The sequence below is a fragment of the Stegodyphus dumicola genome, chromosome 2 (assembly GCF_044657685.1).
Source record: "Stegodyphus dumicola isolate Sdum_Otavi_A_Nest chromosome 2, ASM4465768v1".
Lineage (NCBI taxonomy): Eukaryota > Metazoa > Arthropoda > Arachnida > Araneae > Eresidae > Stegodyphus > Stegodyphus dumicola.
In genome coordinates, this window is record NC_140769.1 from 283,469,429 (window position 1) to 283,493,464 (window position 24,036).

General features: G+C 33.4%; 2 protein-coding genes and 1 pseudogene across 7 annotated transcripts in view; 2 read left to right on the plus strand and 1 right to left on the minus strand.

Annotated features, from left to right (window-relative positions):
• Positions 1 to 11,239, plus strand: part of LOC146999006 (uncharacterized) — a 219,427-nt gene extending 208,188 nt beyond the window's left edge. For both annotated transcript variants that reach the window (XM_085812230.1, XM_085812231.1), the window contains 2 exons: positions 3,778 to 3,993; positions 10,551 to 11,239. In XM_085812230.1, the coding sequence (XP_085668356.1) occupies positions 3,921 to 3,993; positions 10,551 to 10,816 (339 nt within the window). In that variant the 5' untranslated portion in view covers positions 3,778 to 3,920 and the 3' untranslated portion in view covers positions 10,817 to 11,239. The remainder of the gene's footprint in view (positions 1 to 3,777; positions 3,994 to 10,550) is intronic.
• Positions 11,240 to 13,560: 2,321 nt separating this feature from the next.
• Positions 13,561 to 14,577, plus strand: LOC118191069 (ras-like GTP-binding protein RHO pseudogene; annotated as a pseudogene).
• Positions 14,578 to 18,516: 3,939 nt separating this feature from the next.
• Positions 18,517 to 24,036, minus strand: part of LOC118191070 (uncharacterized) — a 37,388-nt gene continuing 31,868 nt past the window's right edge. For 2 of the 5 annotated variants that reach the window (XM_035361867.2, XM_035361863.2), the window contains one exon: positions 18,517 to 22,700. In XM_035361867.2, the coding sequence (XP_035217758.2) occupies positions 18,859 to 22,700 (3,842 nt within the window). In that variant the 3' untranslated portion in view covers positions 18,517 to 18,858. The remainder of the gene's footprint in view (positions 22,701 to 24,036) is intronic. The other 3 variants (XM_035361866.2, XM_035361865.2, XM_035361864.2) reach the window with 3 other exon arrangements.

Below are 24,036 nucleotides of genomic sequence, written 5' to 3' on the forward strand. Positions count from 1 at the left end.
TTTTATAAAATTCTAAGCAGTTGCACTACAAAAATATAGATTTTAAGAAAACTGCTAAAAGAGATCTGCCAAAATTTATTTTCTAGAAGATTTGAAAAGTTTGAAACTTGATGGCTAAATGTAAATATAAAATTATGTATGTTAAAATATCAGATTAAGTTTTTATTAAATAGAGTAACGCATGCAAGGGCTATCTGCCTAAAGAGAGAGATGCCATCGTGGAGGAATTTTGAAGAAAAACTGACCTTTGAGTGGGTATTAAAAATAATACTTATAATTTTCATTCAAATTATATTCATATATATTTTTTATGTAAAACTTTCGGGTGTATGCTAAATTAGTGTAAATTACTTTACACGAAAAATATAGTGAATGCACAGAAATTAAAGATTTGCACATGCCGGAAATGATAAATAGGAAATATGTATGGGTATTTATGCATGTGCTTGCAAAAAGCATGTATCTGCCTTTGACAAAATACTTAAATATTCATTAAATTATTTATAAATGTATTTGAAATGAAGAATTTATTCACTTATAAACAACTACAACTGTGAAAGTACTGTGAAGAAATCTAATGATTAAATGTACTTATTTATAATGATTATAAATGTTATCTAAATATATAATAACCTTAATATTGAATTGTAAACATAAATTGAAATCCTGTTGACAAATACGTTATAAAACTATTTAAGCAAGAATTGTTCGTATTGGAAAGCTATCTGTCAGAAGGTATTGTAAAGCAAATGCTATGAGATGCGCACTTAAGAACGTAATAAAGAGTTTTGGAATATGTATTGTTGAAATGAAGGGTAAAAAAAAAATCTGATAAGAATAATTCCCTTGACATTTTATAATAACTCAGTTACAAGTTTTAAATAATACTTTAAAAAAAAAAAAAAAAAAATATTTTATTTCCTTTCAGAAATGTTCAGAGAAAGTCAAATACTATTTAATACCTATTTAATTATTAGGAATTAGCGAAATACTTATTTAAAATATTTCGCTAATTCCTAATAATTCTCTAATTTAAAATGAACCGAATAGAGCATTAATTATAAACTGACTTACATTTTTCGATTTAAAAGAAGCCAAAAAATCCTGTCATATTTAAGAAAGTATTTTAGGAAGAAGTTCTATAAATAGAAAATAAATAATGCATAATTTTAATATTAATAATATAATAAACTTTGATCTTAATTTTTGTACCTTAACCGAATAAAATCGAATTACCTGAATTTTTTTTTCTAATGTAATTAACGAAAATTTGTGAAAATATTTCATTCAAATTAAACCATTCTGAGAAAACTGTCCTGTAAAAAATATAGCATTTAATTCCGTTCAGAATGAAATGTTGTTTAAAAATATGTTGTTTTCACATACTTAGGACTCTGAAGTGTTGTAGAAAAAGAAAATATATACATTTATATGTATATTTGCGACGTAATTACAAAATATTTACACCCGAACGCGTCAAATCCCATAGAACTCTATGGTAAATGACCCAATCTTTTGGTCACCACGTAGGGATCGCCGGTGCTTCAGAGCAGGGTACGGAGAAACTTGTTTAGGGCGACTCCATCTTACTTCCTACCTCCATGCTTTTTCTCCTTTTCCTTCCCTTCTTCAGTTCTTAATTTCTGAAAGCGGTTTGGATTATCCGCGGTTCGGATACTCGGAGTTCGGATGACTGGAGGTTTACTGTACTTAAATACTAAATCGCGTAGTAAAAAATGTCATAGCTGAAGCTCTACTTTACTTGATTCTATCTTAAATTAGTTACAGATCTATGACCAAACATGCAGGAGATATTTTCGATTCGTTCTCTTTGAAATGTATTTAAATAACTGGCTTATTTCAATTTTCCGTTCCGTACACGACGAGTAAGCAAGAATACTTCTGTGCGAAAATTAGTAAATTACTTTGCGAAAGTAATTTTGCATAAATTTTTGGTTAATCTTTGAATTATGGTAACTTGGCGATTTTTTGGCGAAAATTAGGCGACCAACCCTGCTACAACAACCTGCTAGTTTTTGTTGTTTGGACACCATTTTGTTTTCACGAAGTAAAAGCTTTTTTTTTTTTTTTTTTTAACTCAACATTTTTTTTCTAATAATCTGCTAGCCGAATTACGCTTATGTTAGAACTTTTATGGCACAAAAGTGCTTAATCATGACGAAGATTAGGTGCGAAATTGGGAGAAAGTGCAGAATCGCAAACTGCTTGCCGCGTTTTTAAGAATTGCACATACACGGTATCCATGTACACGTCGACCTATTTTCACTTAAAAAAAAACTTCCCAGGATTGGACAAAAATGGCATTGCGCACACTCTTGACTTCATCCATGTACACTGCTAAAGTCCTAGCTTATATAGGATTTATTATATATATATAGGATATATAGGATTTATTAGTCCTTTATCGCCTTACCAAAATGTCGCCAAACTACCTGTTACCATATTCCAAAGATTAGCCAAAAATTTCAACCAGTATTTTCTGACAAAAATTAATTTCATTCATTGCGTGATAAAATGATGCATTTAATCTCAGTTTAAAGCGAAGTGAATAAGTCTGAAATACATGCCTTTATTAAATACATAAATGCAGTTTGAAACAGATAAGCACATTTTCAGTTTCTAGGGATAATAACACTTATCTGGTTAGGTGAGGTTATTTTGAATATGGTAAAACACACAACGCCTGCCTGCCTAAGGGAAAGGGTGCCTTCATGGAGAATTTTCTAAGGGAAACTTGCTCGTGTTCACGTTACATGTGTTGAAAACCACGAAAACTAACCATGCACACAGCTCTAGCATCGAACTCACAGCGTTCAGCAATCTTAACCGATCAACCACTGGATGGACTCTCCTCGGTAAGAATTTTTAATTCAGAGAAAACAGTCTGAACAAAAGGCTTTATTTTAATATTATAATATTATTATCTATTAGATTTTTTTAATCAGTTGCGAAGTCTCAGGATTATTAGCCCATAGGGGCAATTTACCCAGAAGAAATATTCATTTCGTTTTGGCATTTTGCGTTGATTCACTATAAACGTCGAATCACTTTTTAAATTGTTGCCACCAAATATTATAGCCTTGCATTATACTTAAAGAAATTTAATAATGAAGAATATGCATAAATGTATGTATATTTCTCGCAATGGGATAAAACAACGGTACCTAGAGCCATCCGATTTTGAATACTGTACCTCTCCACACGAATATGGGCATCTAGAAGCCCGATTTTTGAATTTGCTTTATTATCGATTTCATATTTTGTAAAGCATTTATGAGGTTTTTTGTTAAGAAACTCAACGATTCCAAAGCGAGCAATGGCAACACAGTAGGAAAAAAAAAAAACATTTTTATCTCCAGCGCGCGAGATTGTGCATCGGAAATTCTAAAAATATGCTCATTTTAAAATTACTTTGCGATATTGCTGTTGAATTTAATTTTATGCTTTAAGTGCTAAGAAGAATATGATATTTAAATAAAGGTAACTAATAAAACGTTAAAAAACGCCCCTTTGGGCGTAATATAAAATCTGAAAGCTTTCAGATATTTTTTTAAAAATTTAAATATTCTTAATTAATTAAAATTTTTCTCACGCTTATCTTAAAAAAATATTACGTTTTCTTCAAAAAATTACTTATGCTAGTATTAAATAGTTAGCAAAATTGTTATTTTATAATGCTTAATTAAAAATTATCGCAAGCATTATTTCCATTTAACAAAGAAAATAAATGTTTGATAGAATTAGTCGTATTTTCAGGTTGGAAAATTCTTGAATTTGTCCATATTATACGTATCCGATTAGACTAATTCCAGGATGAACATCATCTCAGCCAGATATGACATTTTTATTGACGTGACAACATCCGCTTGGCAACAATATATAAATTCGGCAGTTATGAAATGCATATTCCATTCAGCTTTCGTCGAGTACTGAACGAAGTTGCAGATATCTTCATGCAATCTAAAATCTTTGGTAAGTTTTCTCTTTTAATAACTATATGTATGCAAATATAAATATTTTTGGTGTTTTGAGGAATTACACTGTTATCAATTTTAGTTATGTGAGCATCACATATATTACATTACTAATTAATGAAATTATCTCATTAATGTAAACTTAATTTGCGGAAGTAGATTATCATCAAAAATTTCTTCAGAGTTACTTTTACTGCAATTTAAATACAAATGTAATGAAAGGCATGGATAAGTTTTTAAGATTTTAGGCAAGGCAATAATAATTTTCTGGAACAAGAATCGTATTAAAACTATTATTTTATTCTTCGCTAAGCATCTTAATCTTTTGCTAACTAGTAATAATTACCTTATTACAAAAATATGAATTAATCAGAGTTACTTTTACCGCAATTTAAATACAAATGTAATGAAAGGCAGGGATAAGTTTTTAAGATTTTAGGCAAGCCAATAATAATTTTCTGGAACAGGAATCGTATTAATACTATTATTTTATTCCTCGCTAAGCATCTTAATCTTTTGATAACTAGTAATAATTACCTTATTACAAAAATATGAATTAATCAGAGTTACTTTTACCGCAATTTAAATACGAATGTAATGAAAGGCAGGGATAAGTTTTTAAGATTTTAGGCAAGCCAATAATAATTTTCTGGAACAGGAATCGTATTAATACTATTATTTTATTCCTCGCTAAGCATCTTAATCTTTTGCTAGCTAGTAATAATTACCTTATTACAAAAATATGAAGTAATAATTATCCTATTACAAAAACGTGAAGTAATAATTACTGTATTATAAAAACGTGAACCTGGAAAAAAAAAGCGAATTCTGGTTTCTGAATAGTTCATATACTATTTATATTTTTGCAGCAGCTCACATTATTACTTCCTTGTACCAAGTAAAGAAAGTAATATTATAGAGTTGTTACGGTGAAACACCGAAATCTGGAGAATGTCGACTTTCACCGGTGAATATCAACATTCACATAGTCGCTTGGTGTATGTCCGAAATATTTTCAAAATACTCTTATTTCTGACTTACACCGGTCAATGTCGACATTCACCATGTGCCAATGGTGAATGTTGAACATATAAGAATATTGTTGCGTGCGTACGGGTTCGTTATGAAATGAATGTACCAGTCCAATGAAAAATGAACAAAAATTTATTATTATCACAACAAAAATGCTTAAATTTTCTCAAATTATCATGCAGTATTACATTATCTCACAGTAGTTATCTTTTAACTACTCAAATGTCCAATAGAACGTAATTCAAAACAGCTCAAGAACGCTAATCCGCGAATTCGCTACAATCAACAAGAGCAGTTTTCTAAACAACAACAAACTAAGCAACTACTACGAATTGAGATGTTTTCCTCCTTTTATAAGATTTTAAAATCACGCGCTAGAATTTTCTGGTACTTTCCCGAAATCAAAAAGAGATATTTATTTATTTAATGCACGCGCTCTTGTATTTTCAATTTTCCGTCTCAGCTTTCTTTTAATATTCGTCACGCGCTGCACTGCGCGAGAAATAAAACCATTTAATTTATAATTGAACTAACATTAGCTTTTTAAATACCAAATTCGTAACAATATTATATTTTCTTCTCCGTAATTCCGTCTCGAAAAAACACACTTGAGACTTAAAATAAGAACTTAAGAATATAAGAACTTAAAACACACAGTACATTCAAAATGAGAAACGAAAATAATAGAAGTTAAAAACTTACCAAATTATGTGATTAAAATCTTATTTATTGCAACAACTTAAACTATTATGGCACTTTGAATTGCACAAGAGGTCCTTGCTTTTACGACTGCATTTATTTGGGGAACACTTCCTTTTACAATGACAGCGTGTATATATATTCCTCTCTTTTCGACCTACACCAGAGCATATCTGTGATTGTTGACATACACCAGTGAGGGTCCGAATGTACAAGAATGTAATGCAATATTCGATCTGTCACCAACGTGTTAGGTGAATGTTGACATTCTCCGGTGAAAGTCGACATTCTCCAATTTCGGTCTTTCACGGTAACAGAGTCATAAGGATTTTTTTAGAGGCAGAAAAAATGAAAAATAGCAACCGCTTTCGCCGGGAATCGAACCACGGACCTCTGGAATACCGGCCCAGTGTGCAGAACCACTACACCACGAAGGACGCTAGGAAAGTTGGGGAAATACTTGATAATATAACCGCGAAAAATTTCGGGTATCATATTTCAACGGATATAAGACCGTTTCCGAATTCATTTCGAATATGTTTTGTGCTTAACGCCTGCGCGTACGGACAGAATAAAGAACTTGTAAGACATATTTTAATTTTCTAACAGTTATTTTAATTTCAATGATTGAATTATGTTGTTTTTATCTTCCGGTTAAGGGTTTTATGCCTTTAGTAAATCTGTATGCAATACGTTTAGAATTATCAACAATTTTAAAATTGTTTAAGTGCCGCTAAGCGTAATTTGATGGCGGCCATTGATGTTTACATTTGAAACAGGAGACTAGTGTATTTGTTGCCAATCTAGAGAAACTTAGCTTCGCAACAACAAAAATAACGCCTTCATTTATTATTGACAATTAAATCATGCTTAATCCTTTCTGGAATATCTATATTAAAATTTATAAATATCTATATTAAAATTTACTTCGTAATTTTTAATACAGATATTTTGAGTTTTTATGTATTTTGCCTTCTCGCGAAGTGAGAACTGAATTAATTGAATGAGAAATACTCAATCGTCTGTGAAAAGCTGTTTCTTTTTTGTTTTGTTTGCTTAATTTCTTTTATACATCGTTCTAGCTTTATTATAGTATTTGAATAGAACATATGGCAACGATTAGAAATGATATAAATTTTGTGCATTCAGAGTTATAATATGAACGAAATATAATACTGTTAAGTGAACCTAGCGCCAGAGTGTCGCTAAGGTAAACAAAGTGAATTTTAAAGAATGCATTTATTCTATTGTGGTTTATGCGCTGTCGGCGAAGTAGGTTTAATTCAATCTAATAAGTTTAAATAAAATGAAAAAAAAAAAAAAAGCGTATAATTTAATATTTGTACAAGGAAGTCATGTGGTATACACATCAGATTTTTTTTTCCCCGCAATATACGTATGTATCTCGATTAACTCAAAATTGATTAGCCGCAGAACGGTGAAATTGTTTATACGAAACTAGCATAATATATAGTACAATATATAGTCAAAGTCTGAACGATGACTTTTTTCCCCCGCTCCTGTATAATGAAAAAAGAGAAAGGAAAATAGGTTGCTATAAATTAAGAAGTTTGCCAAGTGAATTATTCATAGCGCAAACTATTTTATTTTTTTAAAAAGGGCCAAGATAAATTTTAAATTTTTCCATAAATTTCGCACCAAATTTTAGAAATTTTAATATCTAGGCATAATTTGAGTCGTAGAATCGAAATAAGGAAAAAATTAGCATGTCATTTCAGAAAAAACCCGATTTTGTGTCAAAATACCTGTTTTAGAGCAATGCTATATATAAATCTAATATATATCCTAAGTCACGCTTTCGGGACATGGGAAACGTAATTTAAATTTCGTCAATGGGCCCGGTAGAACGGGAGATATAGCACTGTCCCCCCTCTCCTTTTTTGGGGAGGGGCGCAGTGTACGTACGTAAGACGTCACGAAAAAGCTCATTTTTAATCCATTTTACAATAGTTTAGGAAAAAAGGGCTCTTTATTTTCTTCCTACGTACAGATATCAAGCAAACAAATAGTCAAAATGGATATTTCTGTTGAAATAGTATGATAACCGAAATTTTCTGCCATTACAAAACTTTCTTGACTTCGGAGAAGGAAATAAAAATAAGTAAATAAATAAAAAGCCTTGTATTAATCATTAAAATTCAGGAGTTTAATTTTTAAATAATATTTTAGTAACACCTAACATTAATATACAGAAAAGGATAAACAGAACGTGGTATTACATAAAATAATTAAAGTTTAGCGAGTGAGTTCAAACTGTAAGGATCTTAAGTTTTACTAACATTTATTTTATTTTAAATCTTTACTATCACTTCTTATTTTCTACTTCCGGCCAGAATTAAAAGCGTTAACGTATTTATGCAAAATTTGTCTGGCGAACGCCAAGTACTTAAGTTGTGGCTTTTTGCCAAGCGAAAGAGAGGAAGCAGTTAGTCGAAGCAGGCCGCTTACCTTAGTTTTACTCAGTTGCTGGTTGCCTTCCAGGCCAGAGGTTTAATCCTCTTGATAATTTTAAACGTATTGTAGTGTTCACAGTTCTCTGTACTACATACGGCTTCCTGTTAATATAAGGCCAATCTTCCACGTTTATTATTTCAAAGTTAAGTTAGAGTTTAGTTATATTTTTATATTCTTACGTTTAGACCACAAGTAGTGGGTCTTTGTATTCCGAAGTACGGAAATTATTGTAAAGAGAGAAAAATAAAGGGTTTTGTATACCCTTTTTGTGTATCCTGTCTACTTCCCACAGTTATTGAACATAGCTTTAGTAAGCTCTCTGTTCCGAGTCAGGTCCTTGCATGTTCCCAAAGAAAGTAAGACGGAACATTGAACCTGATAAAACGATATGAAAGTTCATGTCTGCAGCTCGTGTCAAATTGATTATTTTCTCTATATCGTCGGTAGATGGGGTTGCCGACGATATTCATTCGTTACAGTTTTAAAACAAAAATTTTCATCATGACATATAATATTTAGAGCGGGCTGTTTAAAAAGAAAATTTGAATTAAAGGAGATGAAACATTTTGGATCCGTTTTTCGCAATATGAAACGTGCAAACTATATCTAGCTTTGATGTATGTAAATTTCTTAAACCAAGAAATTACAGCACATAAAATAATTTCAGAATAGCATAAAACGAAAGAAAATCTAAATCCATTATTACGTACTATCCATTAAATACAGAGGCTGTTCGCACATGTTTTAGACGATTTTGGTAAGCCGTAATAAAAAATCGTTTGCTGCAAAAGAAGTAATTGCAATTGTACTATGTTTTTAAAAGTCAAAATTATCGTCTGTGGCTTGAAAGTTTTGTTTTTATTCAAAATGGCGAATTTAACAAAGCAGCGGTTCGAAGGCTACATTTACACTCTTTCCGAAGAGAAATATGCATACTCCGTTATCCAAAAACGATGTGAGAGTCATGGTTTTGTGATATCTAAAGCGTCGATAGGTAATATCATCAACAAGAAAGGAAAAATACGTCAAATTGGAGCCTCAAGTGGGACAAAAATTCCAAACAAGTATCCAAGGAAAAAACGGACATTTTCGACTATTGCAAAGGTACGTTTTTTAATGTTAAAAGAAAATCCCCCTAGTCAAAGGACAGTTGCAAAATCATTAAAATGCTCGGTGTCCACTGTAAACAAAATGATAAACGTTGATTTAAATCTTAAGAAAGCGAAAAAACGCAATGTGCATCGTCTTCTTCCAAAGCATATCGCTCAACGCAGGACACGCTGCAGAATTCTATATTAGAAACGCTTATCCAAAGAAAAATGGAAAACAATTGTCACAATAGATGAAGCATGGGTGTATTTAAATGATTGTAACAAAAAAAAAAGCCATTTATTATCATAAAAGGGGAGAAAAAAATTCAAGTACATGTTTCAAAGAATCGAAAGAAAGTTTTTCTAAGGTATTCATGATTGTTGCTAGTTTTTTTTATAATGGCAAGTTAAAAATAAAGAGAGTGAAAAAAAAATGTCAAGATTAACTCCAAATACTATCAGGAACATATTTTATCGCTAATTGTTCTGAATGAAATACCATCGCCTTACCCACACTTCCATCCATCTGTGAGACTCCATCAGGACAAAGCTAGCAGTCAGACATCAAAATCCACTGTAAATTTCCTAAACGAAATGGAATAAAAAACTGGTATCAAGGCCATACATACCCTTCACTGATATTCCTACTCAATCTCCCGATGTCTCAATCTCCCGATGTATGGATTTTTGTGCTTTCGGACTTTCAAAAACTGCATTATCCAAACGTTGTCCCAAAACCCTAACAGGACTGTGGAAAGCTGTTCGGGAGGAATGGGATAGAATAGTTCTTCTGCCACTTCAAAAGGCATTATTATCCTGGAAATTGCGGTGTCGAAAGATAGTTCAGAATAAAGGATGTCAAATAGAACATTTAAAACACAAGAATTTTATGTAATTTAATTTTGTGAATACAATATACATCGTCTAAAAAATGTGCGAACAGCCTCTGTATACCTAGTTTTGACGAAATTATTGTTTGTGTTTGGTTTATTGTTTTAAACCTTTTGTATTTGTAATTCTACTTTGGATCATACTTTGGCAAAATGCTAATTTCTTGATACGAAGAGGCAGCTGGCGTTAACATAGGGTAGCCAAATATAACCTCCTTTATTTCGGGTACACACCGCTAACTTAAACATCCGAATTAAAAACATGATATTTTAACGCGTTACTTAACGTAATACCACCATTTAATTTTTTCCCAGTTACTTTATATATAAGCTAAAAGTAAATTTTAATCGTTGTCTTTTTATTTCAGAGAAAATGAGTGACGTGAGAGCAGGTGTGGTGAAACTACCCAACGCTAAACGCCTATCATTGGCTAAAGTAAAGAAGCCTAAAAGAGTAATTTGGCTCATCCATGTAAATGAATCGGATATAACTGAAATGTTTCTGATTTACATTTTGATTATCGTTTCATTTCTGCTTTTGCTGTTACTTCATACGGAAAAATTGCTGGGATGCGTCATAGATAGCGCAGATACTCTTTCTGCCAACTCTACAAGGACATCCACCAATCTGTAATTCTACTACGAATCTGTATGTCATAATACGATCATCTATTTAAGTGTGGGCAAGTATAAAGTATGGAATTCTGAAGTACAAAGTTTTCAAGAGTAATTATGGAATTCTATTAAAGCAAGAAAATATGTCATGTTTCAAAAATGTTTCTGCATCTAACTGAATATACTAATACTAATTTGAATATATAATAAAATATTTCACGTAATAGCAACATGTTTATACGCAGTTTAGTGCATTGAACTTTAAGTAAAGAAAATTTGAAATGAGGTGAAAACATTATTATGTGTAACTTAGCATATTATCAGTCCATGAAACAATAAAATTTATCATTCAAGAATAATAATATCCATAGCTTAGTACTTTGATTCTTAAACATCTGGCATATCATAACAATATCTATGTATGTAATATATGACACTACATATAGGAAAGCTATAATGTAGTTTAGATAGTTAATAAATTATTTGAGTTGAGTATTTTCAGTTTTCCATTCCCAACATTTCTTAACTTCTGTTCTGTGCATAAATATAATATCAAAAGAAAAAGAAAAAAAATCTGAAAGGTTTCAGATTTTAAATTACGTACAAAGGGGCGTTTTTTTAACATTTTGTCTGTTACCTTTATTTATTAAATATCACGTTCTTCGCACTTAAACCATAAAACTCAGTTCAAGAGCAATATCGCAAAATTGTTTTAAATTGAGCATATCATCTTATTGTTTTAAATTGAGCATATCTTTATATTAATTTCCGATACAGAGTCTCGCGCGCTAGAGATAAAAATGTTTTTTCTGTACAACGTTGCGATTGCTCGCTTTGAAATCCTCGAGTTTGTTAATCAAAAATTCGTTAAAGTTTTACAAAATATGCAATCGATAATAAAACAAATTCCAAATTTGGGCTTCCAGATGCCCATATTCGAGAGGAGGACTACGTTATTCAGAACTGGATGTTTCTAGGTACCTTTGTTTTTTCACACTGCAAGAAACATACATATATTCAGGCATGCTCTTGATAATTTAATTTCTTTAAATATAATGCAGGCCTCTAATATCGGATGGCAACAATATGAAAAGTGAAACGCCACAAAATGCCAAAACGAAATTAAGAGCACTTTTGAGCTAAAAATTAATCGGAAGTTTTTAAATTGACTATCAAGGTTCTTGGTTATTGATTATTTATAGATTAACGAGTACTGGCAGTCAACCCGCAGGTCACTGATAAATGGCAATGTAGGATATTTAGATAGCCATTTAATCAAAAATTAAATCGAATGAAACCAATGCCATTAAAGTAGAAAGTAGACAAAAAGTAGAAACATTCTACTCTAGAATACATGACTGTCACTAAGCAACTTACAGTTCCATTATTCTAAATATGTATAGGGGATTATTAATGTCCGAAATAATAATGGAATTTAGAAATTAAGTTGCGTAGAATTTATTTATTAAAGCGCAAGCGAAAACTATATGAACCGACAACATTATTAGTCCAAAGGGATTTGAATCCCGAAGGACTATTAGTTTCGTTTTGGCATTTTGCGTCGGACTCATAAATGTCGGTTCACTTTTCAAACTGTTGCCACAAAATGTTAGAGTCCTGCATTATATTTGAAGAAATTAAATAATGAAAAATCTGCATAAATGTATGTATATTTCTCGTATTGTGATAAAACAACGGTACATAGAGTCATCGAATTTTGAATAACGTAATCCTCCAACGAATATGAGCATGTGGAAGACCCAATTTGAAATTTGAAATTTGTTTTATGATCGATTTCCTATTTTTTAAAACTTTGACGAATTTTTGATTGACAAACTCAAGGATTTCAAAGCGAGCAATGGCAACGTTGTGCAGAAAAAACATTTTTATCTCCAGCGCGTGAGTCTCTGTATCGGAAATTCTAAAGGTATGCTCGTTTTAAAACTATTTTGCGATATTGCTCTTGAACTGAATTTTCAAAGAATAATTTTACTTTAATACTCTTGTCTAGAAATTATCTTATCTTCTAAATTGTTTACATCAATTAAAGTTTCAGTATCTTTAGTTTCAGTATCCGTTAAGATTTCAGTATCTAAAGTTTCAGTATCCGTTAAGATTAGTTCTTCTTCTTTACTAATTAACTGGGCAACCGTCTCTACGATTTTATTTAAAAAAAAAAAATCTGAAATGTTTCAGATTTTAAATTACGTCCAGAGGGGCGTTTTTTAACATTTTGTGTGTTACCTTTCTTTATTAAATATCATGTTCCTCGCACTTAAACCATAAGATCCAGTGCAACAGCAATATCGCAAAATAGTATTAAAACGAGCCTATCTCTAGAATTTCCGATACAGAGACTCACGCGCTGGAGATAAAAATGTTTTTTCTGCACAACGTTGCCATTGCTCGCTTTGAAATCCTTGAGTTTGTTAATCAAAAATTTGTCAAAGTTTTAAAAAATAGGAAATCGATCATAAAACAAATTTCAAATTTCAAATTTGGTCTTTCTTCCACATGCTCATATTCGTTGGAGGATTACGTTATTCAAAATTCGATGACTCTATGTACCGTTGTTTTATCACAATACGAGAAATAGACATACATTTATGCAGATTTTTCATTATTTAATTTCTTCAAATATAATGCAGGACTCTAACATTTTGTGGCAACAGTTTGAAAAGTGAACCGACATTTATGAGTCCGACGCAAAATGCCAAAACGAAACTAATAGTCCTTCGGGATTCAAATCCCTTTGGACTAATAAAAAGTTTGTGCAACAATAAAAAAGTGGCAACATATTTTATCTCAAAAAGATTATTTTATCTGGCTACGGTAGTTAAATCTGGACGCCATTTCGTTTTGTTTATGAAAAATGAATTTTCTTATAATTTTACACGTATGAGCATTTATAGCGCTTCGTAATTGCCCTTTTTATGCGTAACCGTAAAATTACTGAAGTAAACGAAACATTCGCTTAGTTTAGGGAAATATCTTGGAATATTTAACTGATATGGCTACTATTCGAAAGAAGTTAGTTATTGTCGGCGACGGCGCTTGCGGGAAAACTTGTCTATTGATCGTCTTTAGTAAAGACCAATTCCCAGAGGTTTATGTCCCTACTGTGTTTGAAAATTATGTAGCAGACATCGAAATAGATGGGGAATTAGTCCAGTTAGCTTTATGGGATACTGCAGGACAAGAGGACTACGACAGGTTGCGCCCTCTTTCTTACCCAGATACGGATGTCATCCTCATGTGTTTTAGCATCGACAATCCAGACAGCCTGGCGAACATTTCTGACAAATGGAATCCTGAAGTAAGACATTTTTGCCCCAGCGTGCCTGTCATTTTAGTCGGCAATAAATGCGATTTGAGGTATGATGAAGAAGCTCTGTATCAGCTGGGTTCGATGGCTCAGAAGCCGGTGACATTTCAGCAAGGTTGTGCCACGTCTGAAGCTATTCGTGCCTATGCTTATGTGGAATGTTCGGCCAAGACCAAAGAAGGAGTAAGGGATGTCTTTGAGATAGCCACAAGAGCAGCACTGCATATAAAAAGAAAACGAAAGCTCTGCACTTTTCTCTGAGAGTAAGTGATTTAACTGACTTGACTTGCTTGACTTCGGACTTACTTTGAACACCAGTCTTTCAAAATAATACCAGTGTGTTTGAGTTGGTGTACAATTTTAAATATTAAATCTTAAAGTATCAACTCATTTTCTTTTAGAAGCAATAATTCACATTTAGAGAATTCCTAAGTAAAGTTGTGTCGATTGTAAAATTTTCGTTACATTTTAGCAGGTAATAAAAATTGCATTTTATTTAAATTTTTGTTAGTTTTTTAAAAATATTTTTTCCCCTATATGAACATGTTTAACTCAAATTTTTGTTTATATGTTGTACATAAGATCAAAGTTTTACCTCTGAACAAAACACATGCGTAGAACATCAACTGAATGCTATTCTTTCGTCTTCCTTACAGTTGTGAAATTCTTTGAATATTTATGTATCATTTGAATATAAGCACTCTAACAGACTCGTTATGCGTTAACAAAATCTGTCTAATCTTCGGGTTAAACTGATTGCTTTGCCTCAAGAAAATCGTTGTTGTTAAAGTTGCTTTACATAAATTTACATACAGTTGTTTGACATATAAAATTTGAATAATTACTCTGGAATAATATCAAAAGCTTTTGGATTCTGTGTCACCAACATTTTGTGGAAAGAATTACGGGTATTTATCTTCTGCAGTGGCCTTGGAGAGAATGTTCATTTGCCACGTATCAGCATTGCCGAGAAATAAACATTTATGGTTACCGATCTGCGCATATGAGTTTCTTCTAGCGTCAAAATATAACGATTTTTCATTCGTGTTTCTTCTTCCAGTAAAAATTTCTCTTTTATAATAAACGATTTTTGTTTTAATCCTAGTATACAGTACACACAGGATTTTCTGACATTAATGATGAGCAGTAAAAGCGGCATTTATGATGAGCGGTAAAAGAGTCATCTTGGTGTTGGCGATAAGTTTCAAAATCGCGCCAAATCAGTAGTAACCCACGGTACTCGCGTTACGGAAGTGATGTCGCAGAAAAGGGGCGTGACCGGTATCCAGAGGGGCCTGGAACCGAAGTGATGACACTCGCGCCATCTTGTGATTTTTCCGGAAGCGATGCGTTGGAATGATGTCATCAAAGTTTTCTTTTTATTTTGTAGTAACAATATTGTGTTTTTGAAGGTTTTTATTTTTTGTGGCAACGACAATATTTTTTAGGTTTTATGGCAACGATTTCTGGAACCACGTGTTTGGAATGACACCACTTTAAATTTATTATTTTTAATTATTTGACACGTGATTAATTATATTTAATTATTTAGTAAATCATTAATTTTAATGGTTTACTCCTTTTAATAAGTATTTTAATTGACATAATTCCAACGCATCGCTTCCGGAAATCACAAGATGGCGCTGGTGTCGTCACTTCCGGTTCCAGGCCCTCTGGGTACTGGCCACGCCCCTTTTCTGTGACGTCACTTCCGTAGCACGAGTACCGTGGGTTACTACTCAAAACCGTACCGTAAACTAGGATGTTACTCGATTTTTTATCGGATGCCGATCTTCGTATATGAATTTCTTCTATTTTAAATTTTAAAAATAACGGGTTTTCGTGTTGTTCGCAGTTCACGTTTCTTCGTTTAGTGAAAATTTTTGCTTTTAAATAGTAGCGATTTTTATCGCAAATAAAATGCTCAAAATATAAACAACAAACGCTAAAAGGAAAGTTTCGAATCTAGAAAAGGAAAAATAAAACATACAATTTGCTTATGATGTAGAGGTTGCATCGCTGAATGCAAAAGGAAAACCAAAATTAGCATCCCGCAGTTGCGACACATCTCCTTAAAACACGGTATGCCGGAACTTATTCGTCAGTTCGCTAGCAGCGACAGTTCCGTGTAATCTTGAAATAACAAAGAGGAAACATCATTTGCACAATGGAATACGTTGGAGCGCTGTCGGGATGTTACTGTTGCGAGAGAGCTGAATGCGCATCATAGTGTCATCAACAGGCTGTGAAATCGTTCCCAAAAGGATCAAAACCCCTGTAGAAGACGTAAGCCTGGATGATTTCCACAACGGAAGACGACCCTGTTGTTGCTATGGGCAAGACGGTGTAGATCACTAACATCACGGCAGTTGGCGTTGCATCTCTCTGCTGCAAGACGGTCCATATCCCACCAGACTGTGTCGCGTCGAGTACAAGGTAGACCGCTGCCCGAAGACCTGTGGTTAGTGTTTCTTTGTCCCCATCGCAAATCAGAATGCTGTTGAATTTTGCCCGTGAACATTGCAGTTGGACACCAGAGCAGTGGGGCGACGCACGCCTTACGAATGAGTTTCGATTTAATATTCAGATCGCTTTCTGAAGGTAATGATATGACGAGAGCTAAGGAAACGCTATCCGGCGCCAAGCATCGTCGAAAGAGACCATTACAGTGGAGGAGACTTATTTGTATGGTCTAAGTTATCCGAACCCATACAAGAAAGTATTAAATAGCATTCAACGAACTTCCGCATCGACATCAATGTGATTCCTGGTGGCTTCGTCACAGCCGTCGGATTATCGTAACGAAATTTACACCCTCTTGGGTGTCCTTTTATCGCTGCGATGGGAAACCGAAGCTATATTTATAAACGATAACGCTTGTCAACATAAATCTCGAGTAGTGTGTACAGTTATCTGGAGAGTGAAATCATTCTACATCTGCCATGGCCTGCTAGATTACCGGACATGAATTCTATAGACATATTGGGACGACGGATAGCAGGTAGCAATGTGCCGCCAGACACCCTCCACGAGCTCCGGCATGGATTACTACAGAATGGGCGCTCCTGCTACGAGAAGCGATGGACGACATTATTGCCAGCTTGCCTTGCCGTTGTCAAGTATGCATTTCCGCTAAAAAGTATCATACCCGTTATTAGCGTAATATTTCCATTACACATTCTTCCGACCCATTTGGTCTTTCGCGTTGTGATGGCCGTAATACATGTGCTTTTATATATATCTTTGGTTTATTGCTTGCTATGTGGTCTAGTAATGCCACACCAACCTCTTGGATCAATGTCACGCACATCCATAAAGTAGTTTTTGTTTTATTTCATGTTTTGCATTTGTTTTTAATTTTTTGAACAGAAGTGTACATACTACGTTCGATAACTGCATTGTACAGCGCTGGCTTGAAATAACGAGTCTCCAAACCGCAAGATCTAAAAATGTGAAAGTTCCCCGACGACTCTTAATCCAAATTATAATCATGTTATTTGCCATAAAATAATCTTTCTATGAGTTTCGAATTACGAATTTTTTAACAAAATCTTCGTTCTGAGGCCCAATACATAGTTAGATTTTATTACAATCGGCAACACAGCCTACAGGCTATAACGGTGAAGACAGTTTCACTGCAAAACACTAAAGTACAGCTCCCGACTCGGTCGATCACTCTCAGAGATCAACACACTCAAGACAAAACTCGACGATGCACTGCTTCTCCGCGTACGAGGAGGTTTTATATAGCTTTTGACCTGCCTTCGAGAATACTGTGGGGCAAACCGGTAAGAATTCATTCGTTCCAGAATATTCTCGCTCCGCTATGGTATATTGTATTGTCGATTCAGTCGCCAAATGGACAATTTTGCGCCAACTCTGGCAACCCTGTATTTCCTTGCCATTTTATTGCAACCTTGAACCGACCTTGCGGGGAAGATGTCTTACTGCAGCTGGGAATTTTCTAACAATATTTTAAATACTGTGCTTGCGCGAAAGAAACCACATGACCTAAAATCACTGAAGACTACTGAGATCAACTTAAGACATCAAGCTAACCATATTGAAATATATAAAAATTTAATCTCAGAATGAGTATTTTGTCGTGTTGCGCAGTTTATTTCCAGCAGTTTTAATAAGTAATATTATTTACTAAATGCCTGGAAGGAGTGTGTTAAAGCTGGGAAAAAAGTGTATTCATAGTTAAGGAAATCTTGCTTTCAATTCACGTCAATAGCAAGAGTTATTTCTAACATAACACTAATTTTATATTTGAAACTAATTATTGTTTGTACCTCAACTCTGATCGCTGCAATCAATGTGTCTTCAATGTACATTTTACTGAAAGAAATAATAACATACTTTAACAAAAAAAAAAAAAAAGAATCAAAGAAAACGTTTTGTAATATTTTATTCAAACTAGTGTAAACGAAGAGCATAGATAGCTGCAATATACAGACTGCAAATTACATCGTTTTGCATAAGGAAAATTACATAAAAAAATCAGAACTTTTCAAAAAGTGTGTGGATGGCATTACAGATCTTTCTGATTTGGAATTTCAGCTTAATGTTAATACTCATTCAAAAGAATTAATGAAAAGTAATATAATACTTAAGGGCGATATTTCAGCACAATTTAATTTTTGTATTACACGTATATTATATTAAACTTTTATACAATTTAACTTGGTTCGTCTTTGTTTGGCAGGATTATTTCCTCTTGCTGGCATACCTGCCTAAGTTGAACCATTCGCAGGACCATTTCTTCCAGGATTGCCTCCGCCTGCCGTATTTGGCCCAGGTGCTCTATTTGCAGGAGCATTTTCACCAGGTCTTTGCATTGCCTCGTCTGATGGCTGTTTATCATCAGGATGTTCTGATCCTGGCATTCCATTTGTTTGCTTATGTTTTCCAGTCTTATCAGTTGTCTGGCTTTTATCATCTGGATTCTCTTTTGTAGCATTATCCGTTGGATTTTTTTCAGTTTTATCCTCTGGTTGGTCTTTTCCGCTTTCCTCTTGTTTTCTGCCTGTTTCCTTATCTTTATCATTCAAATTTTCTGCTTTATTTTTATTATCAGCTTTATCTTCCTCCGTTAATTCATCTCCATGCTTATCTTTTCCATTAGTAGCACCTTCTTTCTCTTTATCATCAGTCTTCTCTGCACCTGTTAATTCGTCTGTTTGTTTATCTTTTTCACTCACATTTTTATCTCCTGTTTTGCCTTCATCTTCTTTTTTATCCTGTTTGTTAGCAACATCTTCTTTCTTACCGTCATCAGTTTTGCCGCTTCCTGTTAACTTATCTTTTTTACCCCCATCATCTTTATTTTTGTCTCCTGATTTATCTAGGTTTGTGTCTGTGTCTTTTTCTTTTTGTTTATCCTGTTCGTTTCCACTACCGTCTTTCTTTTTATCCTCAGTCAGATCTCCCGTTTTTTTATCCTTTTCATTGGCATCTTCTTTCTTTTCATTACTTGTTTTATCATTTCCCTTTTCCTTATCTTCTACATTTGCCCCATTTTCCTTTTTATCGCCAGGCCTATTTTCATCCTCTATTTTATCTGTTTGCTTATCCTTTTCCTTTGCATCATCTTGTTTCTTTCCGTTTACATCTGTTTGACCATCTTGTCCATTTGTATTATCCGTCTTACCTCCGCCCACTGATTTATCTGTTTGTTTATCTTTTACATTTCCACCATCTCCTTTATTTTTACTTCCTGTTTGATCTTCAGTTGCTTGCTTGTCTTGTTCTTTTGCGTCATTTTCTTTCTTTTTATCACTATTTTCATCTTCAGTTCTTAATTGATCTGATTTTTTATCTTTTTCATTCAGTCCGTCTTGTTTACTTTTACCTGCAGTTGAATCACCTTCTTTCTTCTCATCAGTTTTATCTCCTTCCACTAATTTATCTGTTTGTTTATCTTTTCCATTCGTTTCTTCATCTTTCTTTTTATCATCTGACTTATCTCCTGCATTTTTTTCCTGTGCATGCTTTTCGTCTTCTTTCTTTGAGCCATTCGTTTTGTCTTCATCTTTTAATTTATCTGTTTGCTTGCCCTTTTCATTCCCGTCATCTTCTTTGCTTTTATCTTTCGTTTTCTCTTCTCCTTCGTCTTTTCTTAGTCCATTAGAGTCATCTGCTTTCTGGTTGTCACCATTTTTATCTTCTTTCAATTTATTTGTTTGTTTATCCTTTTGACTGGCATTATCATCATCATTGTTTTTATCTCCCTCTGTTTGTTTACTTTGCCCACTAGCATTCGTTTTATCTTCAGTTCTGTCGTCTCCATTTAATTTATCTTTTTGATTAGCACCATCTTGATTGTTTTTATCATTTGTTTGATCATTCGTTGCCTGTTTACCTTGCCCACTAACATCATCTTTCTTCTTCTTGTCATCTGTTTTATCTCCTTCGGCTATTTTACCTGTTTCTTTATCATTTTTATTTGAATCATCTTCTTTATTTTTGTCTTTCCCTATGTCTTTATCTTGTCCACTAGTTCCATCTCCTTTCTTTTTGTCATCAGTTTTATTACCTTCTGTTGCTTTCTCTGCTTTTTTATCCTTTTCTTTTCCCTCATCATTTTTCTTATTACCTTCAGATTTACTTTCTGCTTCTTTATCTTTTTCATTTGCTTCATCTCCTTTAGTTTTTTCTTCCTCTGTTAATTTGTCGGTTTTTTTATCATCTTTATTCTTTTCATCTTCTTTATTTTCATCTACCGTTTTCTGTTCTGCTGCCTGTTTGCCTTGTTCATTAGCGCCATCTTCTTTCTTCAAGTTATCATTTTTAGCTTCCTCTTTTGATTTATCTGATGTTGTATCCTTTTGACTGCCGATAGCTCCTTTATTTTTGTCTCCTTCTGTTTGTTTAACCTTCTGTTTGTCTCCTTCTGTTTCTTCATTTCCACCGCCCTCTTTGTTTTTATCACTAGCTTTATTTTCTCCTTCTTGTTTATCATTTCCGTTTGCCTCACCTACTTTCTTTTCATCATCAATTTTATCTCCCTCTGCTAGTTTACCTGTTTGTTCATCTTTTCCATTAGTACCATTTTCTTTCTTTTTCTCTTCACCTGCGTTTTTATCTTTCTCGTTTTTATTCTCTTCTTCCTTTTTGCCATCCGTTTTATCGCCCTCTTTTAATTTATCAGTTTGTTTACCCTTTCCATTTTCTCCATCTTCCTTTTTTTTCTCGTCTGTTACCTTTTCACCTGTCTGTTTGTTTTGATCAATAACATCTCCTTCTTCCTTTTTGTCATTCGTTTTATCTCCCTCCGTTATTTTATCTGTTTGCTTATCTTTACCGGCATTACCTTCTTTATCTTTATCTCCTGTTTTACCTCCCTCAGTTTGTTGCGCATCTTCAGCGTTCTTTTTATCATCTGATTTATCTTCTCCCGTCTTTTTCTGTTTTCCAGCTGCCTCATCTTCTTTTTTTACGTCATCAGTTTTACCTCCATCTGTTAATTTATCTGTTTTTTTATCCTCATCTTCCTTATTTTTGTCTCCTGTTTTATCACCACCTTGTTTAGCCTGTTCATTTTCATCATTAGTTTTATCTTCCTCCGTTAATTTATCTGTTTTTTTGTCCTTTTCACTAGCATCATCTTTATTGTCATCTACTTTATCTTTCCCTATTTTTTTATCTTGCCCAGCATCATTTTCATTTTTTCCATCTGCATTTTTACCTTCCTCTTTTAATTTATCTTCTTTTTGACCGTTTCCATTACCAACTTCCTCTTTCTTTTTATCATCTTTTTTCTGGTCCTCACTTTTTTCTCCTTTTGGTAATTTATCTGTTTGCTTGTTCTTTTCATCCTCACCACTTTTTCCCTTTTTATCCTCTACTTTGTCATCCCTTGTTTTCTTATCTTGTCCGTTTGCACCATTTTCTTCCTTTTTATCACCTTCTGTTTGTTGATCTTGTCCATTTGCAGCATTGTCCTTCTTTTTTCCCTCCTTTGAATCTCCCGCCGTGCTTTTGTCTGTTTGTTTATTCTTTCCATCCTTCGAATTTTCTTGAAAATCGTCATGTGTTTTATCTTCTCCTGTTTGTTTGTTCTGATCAGTTTCTTTATCGTCATCCTTTTCTTGAGCTGTGTGTTGATCCCCTGTTTGTTCATCTTGGCCGCCCGCATCACTCGATTCATCTCCTTCTTTCAACTTATCGCCATCTTGGTTTCTATTTTTAGAATTTGTTTCCTCTTCCTCACTTCCGGTTAGTTCATCGCTTTGTTTCTCGTCTCCATTTGTATTATCTGATTTCTTTTTGCTATTTCTTTCTTTATCTTCTGGTGCTCCATCAACTTCTTTATCTTCCCCGTTTTTATCCTCTGAGTTGTCGTTATCGCTGTTATAATCTTCGGCTGGTTTATTGCTGTCGTCTTCAGAATCCTTTTGTTCATCTGTTCCGTCACTGTACTGAGAATTCCTGTCACTTTGAGCTGAATCTCCCCTATCAGGCTTCGTCTTTGTCCCTTCGTTATTTCCATCGTTCCGTGTACCTGCTGCAGACATAAGAGACATGTTGGAATCTTCAGCCGATCGTTTGCGATGTTTATCTGAAATATTAAAATCTAGAGGGAATATCGGGAAATTTTGGCCCGTTTTCTAAGTAAAATATTTTATTTTATTACACGAATATGCAAAAAGCTGCTGCACGATTCACATATTACATCAAGTTTGGGTTCTTTTTGATGGCAACTCTTAATGTAGAATTTAATAAATCATTCTTGAAATCACATATAAGCAACAAAAAGTATCATCGACTGGAGTTTTATGATTATTTTCTTCATGTTTTCAGTAAATAAACATAAAAAATGCTTAAGGGGACTCATACACCTTAAACCTCTCATGATCTTATATACCTCTCTGATATGTGACTGTTGGAAGAATTGAGATATTTTATTTATTTTAAAAGCAATTACTTCCAACTTATTACAGCTGACTACATAATGTAGCTGCTTTGGAAACTAGTAACCAGAAAGTTTGTGTTGCCACAAATATTTCTGTAATTCAATCGTCTTTGTGACAAAATATTTCGCCATGTTTCCACCTTGCGCGCATGGCATTTTAAAAATGGCTAATGGTACATACTTGAAATTCGATGGAATTCTTTATATGGGCACTATTTTCTAACTGAACCAACAATCTGATGAATATTTTAATATTGAAAAATTATATCGACGAAAACATTACAAATTTTGTTAATAAAATACATTTTATAAACTTAACTCAAAATAAAATAAAAATTTAACATAAAATTTTTAGAATTATAGGTTCACAGTAGTTTACAAATGTTATAAAAGCTATATATTAAATATGGAATTAAATTATGAAACAGAATGTTTTAAACTGTGCGCGCAAGTTGGAAACATGACGAAAAATGTTGTCACATAGCGGATTAAATTAAAATATATTTGTGGCAACACAAACTTTCGGATGACTATTTCAGAAAGCAGCTATATTATGTAGTGAGCTGTAAAAAGTTGGTAGTAATTGCTTTTAAAATAAATAAGTTATCCCAATTCTTGCAACAGTCACCTATTCGAACATCTTATGGGTTTTAAGGTGTATGAGTCTCCTTAAATAAGTAATGGTCTTTTGTGCCTATTTGTCCACAAATACAAAGATTTAAAATATTTTGTAGACCCAAACACTGGATGTCATATGCAAACAGTTGAAAAATGTGGGGCAGTGCAAAATGGCGTGATAAATGCCATCAATACGTTTATAATATTTTTTTTCCTAGGTCCCGTGTAATGAAAAAGTATCCTCGTAAATTGTTTGTGTTGGTTCTACTCTTATATGCGTCATAAGATCACCAAATGTGGTGATATGTGTTCTGCGCTGGTTTTTGGCGCAATTGCGTGTTGTATGGCAACACTTTTGATGTTGAAAACTCTTCGATGG